The sequence below is a fragment of the Nerophis lumbriciformis genome, linkage group LG16 (assembly GCF_033978685.3).
Source record: "Nerophis lumbriciformis linkage group LG16, RoL_Nlum_v2.1, whole genome shotgun sequence".
Taxonomy (NCBI): Eukaryota; Metazoa; Chordata; class Actinopteri; order Syngnathiformes; family Syngnathidae; genus Nerophis; species Nerophis lumbriciformis.
The window spans coordinates 7,864,599-7,872,098 of record NC_084563.2 but is presented as its reverse complement, the minus strand read 5'-3'; the positions used below and the strand labels follow the sequence as shown (position 1 = coordinate 7,872,098).

General features: G+C 30.3%; 1 protein-coding gene across 5 annotated transcripts in view; it reads left to right on the top strand.

Moving 5' to 3' along the window:
* Positions 1 to 178: 178 nt before the first annotated feature.
* Positions 179 to 7,500, top strand: part of gria2b (glutamate receptor, ionotropic, AMPA 2b) — a 130,995-nt gene continuing 123,673 nt past the window's right edge. For 4 of the 5 annotated variants that reach the window (XM_061976579.1, XM_061976575.1, XM_061976578.1 and 1 more), the window contains exons 1-2: positions 179 to 712; positions 853 to 993. In XM_061976579.1, coding sequence (XP_061832563.1) covers positions 628 to 712; positions 853 to 993 — 226 coding nt within the window. In that variant the 5' untranslated portion in view covers positions 179 to 627. The remainder of the gene's footprint in view (positions 713 to 852; positions 994 to 7,500) is intronic. The other variant, XM_061976576.1, reaches the window with a different exon arrangement.

Below are 7,500 nucleotides of genomic sequence, written 5' to 3'. Positions count from 1 at the left end.
GGCAACCCCGGTTTAAGAGTGCCACACCCAGCAAAGAATGGACATGGAGAGGTGGTCGAATATGATATTTTTAATCGACCTGTGGAATATTTTTGTAAGAAAGATAAAAGACAAGTATGGTCAAAATAGAGCAAGAATGTTTTTTTTTAAATTATAATTGTGTTTTTTTTCCCCAACTTAGCGCCGTCTGCCGGACAACACGAGGCACTGCCGTCCATACGAGGCGAACAGACGCACACGTCTTCTGCTGTGCAGCGCGTCGGTGACGTCACGCGTTCGACTCGCCGTGCTTCGGCTCCCTTTCGGCAATCTTCGGCCGCTCGCTGCTGCTGCCGAGCATTCCCTCTCTTGGCGGGGTGGATGCTGGGAGCAGCGCCGCACTCGGAGTGAGGAACATCCGCGGTGAGGAGGAGGCGAGCTCCGTCGCTACTAAGGATCCATTCCTCGACTCTCTTTTTTTTTTTTTTTTTTTAATCCTCCTTCTTTTTAAAAAAAAAAGAAAACCCCTTTTGTGTTCTTTTTGCTTGGTGCACGGATCCACGTCTGCGGAGATGTGTCGGATCTAACCTCCATCCTCCTCTCCATCCTCCTCCTCCTCCTCCTGGAGGAATATTCGGACCATCCACCATGCAGAAGATGGTCAATCTGTCCGTGTCGTTTCTCATCGTCCTGTGGGGGTGCGCGCACGGAGGCTCGCCCAGCGTGCAAATCGGTGAGTGGGCGCCAGATGTAAGACTAAATGTTGCTCGCCACCATCGTTAAAGTCCGTGCGCCAGCGTGGGTGAGGACGGGTTTTTGTGCGATGCGCATTGCGTTTTGAGCTGACATGGCGCGTGCATCTCTCCCACGCAGGGGGTCTCTTCCCCAGGGGCGCGGACCAGGAGTACAGCGCCTTCAGGATAGGCATGGTCCAGTTCGGCACGGCCGAGTTCCGCCTGACGCCGCACATCGACAACCTGGAGGTGGCCAACAGCTTCGCCGTCACCAATTGCTGTGAGTGCGCGCGCATGCAGCGTGTGCGTGTGCGAGTGATTGGGGGGGGGGGGGGGGGGGGGGGGGGGGGGGGGTGATGATGAGTGGTATTGTCTGCAAACATGGAGATGAGGAGAAGGAGGAGTGGGGTGGGGGGGACGTGGGGATGAGGAGGAGGAGGTGGTGGGCTGTAAAGTTGGTTTCCATGGTAACGATCACCTTTTTCATTCCTTCATCACCCAACTTGCCGCATGTCATTCATCTTCAGCGTTGCCAACGACCTCATCCTCACTCCCAATCAAAATTCGGGGCCATTTAAGTCACGTGATCACCTTTTGAAACGCGTCTTTGGAAGCGATGACGTTTTTTTTTATCATCACATATATATATATATATATATATATATTTATAGGTTTTCTTGACCCCAAAAGGGACAAGCGGTGGATGGATTATTATTATTATAATAATAATAATAATTATTATTATTCTTTGTTTTACTATTTTTTCATCATTCATCAATATTATTATCAATTTCATTATTATTATTTGAATAACAAACGTTTAAATATGTTTTAAAGATGCAATATAATAAAATATGGTATCATAAATATGCGTATATAATAAAATATTGAAATATGTAATTATTTAAATACAGTACTGTATTGCATTTTTCAACATATTTTTTCCTTATTTATCCTTTCATGCTATAGTTCATGAAATGAAGTATGAAAACATATATTATTTTGTTATTATGTATGGCGCTTTTATTTGAAAGTTATTTCATATTATATTTTATATCTTAACTTTTTCATATTTTATTATCACATGCATTCTTTTTTTACACATATATTTGTATAGGTTTTCCTTATTATTATTTTTTTTAATTATTATTATTATTTGTTTTACTATTTTTTCATCATTCATCAATATTATTATCAATTTCATTATTATGTGTTATTTGAATAACAAACGTTTAAATATGTTTTAAAGATGCAATATAATAAAATATGATATCATAAATATGCATATATAATAAAATATTGAAATATGTAATTATTTAAATACAGTACTGTATTGCATTTTTCAACATATTTTTTCCTTATTTATCCTTTCATGTTATAGTTCATGAAATGAAGTATGAAAACATATATTAGTTTGTTATTATGTATGGCGCTTTTATTTGAAAGTTATTTAATATTATATTTTATATCTTAACTTTTTCATATTTTATTATCACATTCATTATTTTTTTTTACACATATATATTTATAGGTTTTCTTTATTATTATTATTATTTGTTTTACTATTTTTTTCATCATTCATCAATATTATCAATTTCATTATTGTGTTATTTGAATAACACACGTTTAAATATGTTTTAAAGATAAAATAAAATAAAGTATGATATAATAAATATGTATATATAATAAAATATTGAAATATGTAATTATTTAAATACAGTACTGTATTGCATTTTTCAACATATTTTTTCTTATTTATCCTTTCATTTTATAGTTGATTAAATTAAGTATGAAAACATATTTTGTTATTATCATTATGCATGACCCTTTTATTTTAAAGTTATTTAATAAATATCTCATATCTTAACTTTATCTTTTATTATCACATGCATTATTTTTTTACACATATATATTTATAGGTTTTCTTTATTGTTATTATTTGTTTTACTATATTATTATCAATTTCATTATGTGCTATTTTAATAACAAACATATAAATGTTTTATTTATTTATTTATTTATTTATTCTTTTTTTTTTTAATGTATGTAATATAATAAAATATAAAATAATAAATATGTATATAAACTATTTAAAATCTTGAAATATGTAATTATTTAAATACAGTACTGTATTGCATTTTTCAACATATATATATATATATATATATATATATATATATATATATATATATATATATATATATATTTATCCTTTCATGTTATAGTTCATTAAATGAAGTATGAAAACATTTTATTTTGTTATTATCATTATGTATGGCCCTTTTATTTTAAAGTTTTACACATATATATTTATAGGTTTTCTTTATTATTTGTATTACTATTATTTGTTTTAGTATTTTTTAATCATCCATCAATATTATTATTATCAATTTCATTATTATGTGTTATTTGAATAACTAAAATTTAAATATGTCATATAATATTATATAATACATATTTATATACAATAAAATATTGAAATATGTAATTATTTAAATACAGTACTGTATTGCATTTTTCAAAAATTATTTTAATTTATCCTTTCATTTTATAGTTGATTAAATTAAGTATGAAAACATATATTATTTTGTTATTATCATTATGTATGGCCCTTTTATTTTGAAGTTATTTAATATTATATCTTAAATCTTAACTTCTTAATATTTTATTATCACATGCATTTTTTTTTACACATATTTGCAGGTTTCCTTTATTACTATTATTATTTGTTTTATCATTTTGTCATCATTCATCATTATTATTATCAATTTCATTATTATGTGTTGTTTAAATAACAAACATTTAAATATATTTTTTAAATATCCATCCATCCATTTTCTACCGCTTGTCCCTTTCGGGGTCGCGGGGGCTGCTGGAGCCTATCTCAGCTGCATTCGGGCGAAAGGCGGGGTACACCCTGGACAAGTCGCCATCTCATCGCAGACTTTTTAAATATGTAATATAATAACACATAATATAATAAATATTTATATAAAATATTTAGATATATAATACAATATTCAAATATGTAATTATGTAAATACAGTACTGTATTGCATTTTTCCAACATTTTGTTTCTTATTTATCCTTTCATTTTATAGTTCATTAGATAGATGGATAGATAGATAAATAGTACTTTGATTCCTTCAGGAGAGTTCCCTCAGGAAAATTAAATGAAGTATGAAAACATATATTTTGTTATTATCATTATTTAGGGCCTTTTTATTTTAAAGTTATTTAATATTATATCATTTAAAAAGACTTTCATTTTCACCTTTTTTTTTTCATCATTCATCATTATTATTATCAATTTCATTAATGTGTGTTATTTGCATAACAAACATTTAAATATGTTTTAAACATGTAATATAATATAATAAATATGTATATAAAATATTCATATATATAATAATATATTTAAATATGTAATTATTTAAATAGAGTACTGTATTGCATTTGTTACTTATTTATCCTTTCATTTTATAGTTAATTAAATGAAGCATAAAAACATACATTATTTTGTTATTATCATTACTTGGGGCCTTTTTATTTTAAAGTTATTTCATATATATATTATTTAAAAAACACTATTTAATTTTCACCTTTTTTTGTAAACTAATTATATCATAACTTAAATTTATCATGCAAATATTTATTTATGCGTATTATTATTTACAGTATGTTGCCATCTGATATGCAATAATATTATTATTGTCTTTTTAGAGTTATTATTTGTCTACATTTGTATTAGTTATTTTTTTAAACATTTTATGTTATTTTATTTTGTTTCCTTTATATCATAACCATCAGTAATATATATTCAATCAATGCATTATATCAAAATAGTAGTATTTATTGTTATTTAATTATGTTTTCTTTTATTACATTATTTTTCAAACGTTCAATGTTATTATTATTATTACTGTATAGTGCCTAATTTTAAGAGTATTTTCAGTGCTCTTATTGTGCTGAAGAAATAGTCCAAAAAGTGGCATGAATGCTTGTTTTCTTCTGTGTTTGGTTGCTAGGCAACTGGTGCCTTCAACCGAAATCAAAGGTTTGTGATTGGTGCGTGCCGCCTCCAATCAAATGCCATTTCTTGTATTAAAAAAAATCATGCAATAAGCAGCGGCGTCCAATTGTTGCTCACATTTTGCTGACCTTATTTGGCAAAATATTTTGTGACAAAATATTAATAAAAAGGCAAAATAAGCAAGCCACCTAAAAATCACCAACGTGCACACCTGTCAACGCAAAAAGATGACGTCGCCGTACTAAAACTCATAACATTATTGTCACCTTATTTTGAAAAACATTTTTTGAAAGTGAACTTTATTATTCCACCTAAAAATATGAATCAAATTCATATATTTAATACAAACTGTGCAGGCTCCATCTAATGTTAGACCAAAAAAAAAAATCCCTTCACTAAATATTCAAACACAGTGTTACCGTTCAAACTGTGTGTAATGTTACAGTGGTTAAAAATATGAAATATGCTTGTTTGTAATGAGTTCATAGGCCTACTATGCTACTGTATTTTAATATTGTCATTATGGTGGTACTTGATGAATACTTAGGTTTACTACACTACTGTATTTAATGTTGTCATTATGGTGGTACTTAATGAATATTTAGGTCTACTACACTACTGTATTTTAATGTTGTCATTATGGTGGTACTTAATGAATACTTAGGTTTACTACACTACTGTATTTAATGTTGTCATTATGGTGGTACTTAATGAATATTTAGATCTACTACACTACTGTATTTTAAAGTTGTCATTATGTTGGTACTTATTGAATACTTAGGTCTACTACACTACTGTATTCTAATGTTGTCAATATGGTGGTACTTTATGAATACTTAGGTCTACTACACTACTGTATTTTAATGTTGGTCATTATGGTGGTACTTAATGAATTCTTAGGTCTACTACGCTACTGTATTTTAATGTTGTCATTATGGTGGTACTTAATAAATACTTAGGTCTACTACGCTACTGTATTTTAAAGTTGTCATTATGGTGGTACTTAATGAATACTTAGGTCTACTACACTACTGTATTTAATGTTGGTCATTATGGTGGTACTTAATGAATACTTAGTTCTACTACACTACTGTATTTAATGTTGGTCATTATGGTGGTACTTGATGAATACTTAGGTCTACTACGCGACTGTATTTAATGTTGTCATTATGGTGGTACTTAATGAATACTTAGGTCTACTACGCTACTGTATTTTAATGTTGTCATTATGGTGGTACTTAATGAATACTTAGGTCTACTACGCTACTGTATTTTAAAGTTGTCATTATGGTGGTCCTTAATGAATACTTAGGTCTACTACACTACTGTATTTAAATGTTGTCATTATGGTGGTACTTAATGAATACTTAGGTCTACTACACTACTGTAATTAATGTTGGTCATTATGGTGGTATTTGATGAATACTTAGGTCTACTACCCTACTGTATTTAATGTCGGTCATTATGGTAGTACTTGATGAATACTTAGGTCTACTACACTACTGTATATTAATGTTGTCATTATGGTGGTACTTAATGAATACTTAGGTCTACTACGCTACTGTATTTTATGTTGTCACTATGGTGGTACTTTATGATTACTTAGGTATACTACACTACTGTATTTTAATGTTGTCCTTATGGTGGCACTTAATGAATACTTAGGTCTACTACACTACTGTATTTTAATGTCATTACGGTGGTACTTAATGAATACTTAGGTCTATTACACTACTGTATTTTAATGTTGTCATTATGGTGGTACTTGATTAATACTTAGGTCTACTACACTACTGTATTTTAATGTTGGTCATTATGGTGGTACTTGATTAATACTTAGGTCTACTACACTACTGTATTGTAATTTCGGTCATTATGGTGGTACTTGATGAATACTTAAGTCTACTATGCTACTATATTTGAATGTTGTCATTATGGTGGTACTTAATGACTACATATGTCTACTACACTACTGTATATTGATGTTGTCATTATGGTGCTACTTAATGAATACTTAGGTCTACTATGTTACTGTATTTTAATGTGAGACAGTGAGAAAAGTTGACAGTTTTAGCCTGTTTATGTGATGATACAAGACACATGTCTTGCTATTCTTGGGGTTTTGTGGGTTCACACGGTTGTTGCCAAGGTGCTAAATGTGCATTTAAAAAAAAAAAAAGGTTTTAGTTATTTTGTACAGAAAAATAAGATTGCTAAGTAGGAGAGAAATGTCATATTGCAATTCAACGTGTCAGGGAGGATGATACATTCCTCCATCAATAACACTTTATGGGCAAGTGTGTGTGTGTGTGTGTGTGTGTGTGTGTGTGTGTGTGTGTGTGTCTTCTTGTATTTCTACCCTTGTTGAGACATGAAGAAGGAAAAGCATCTTCCATATGAGGAGGTGTGAACAAGTGATATAAATCATGGTCCCAATAACATTGCATCTAATAGACAATGTCTCATTTGTGGTGATATCTATCAACATGAGGGTGGTCCCAAAAAGGAGGGATTTTTCACATTGACTGTGTGTCGCTTTTAAAAGTGCTCCCCCTCTGGTCAACATATGAAATAACAAGTGTGTGTAAGGAATTGAAATGCGCTCCCTTTGGCCAAAATTAATGTAAAAAAAAAAATAAAATAAAAAAGAGACATACTGTAATAACGAAGTAAATAATGAAGATTAAAAAACAATTACAAACAAAAAATGTAAATAAATTAACTAAAAGCAGTCTTTTTCTCACAATGTGTCAA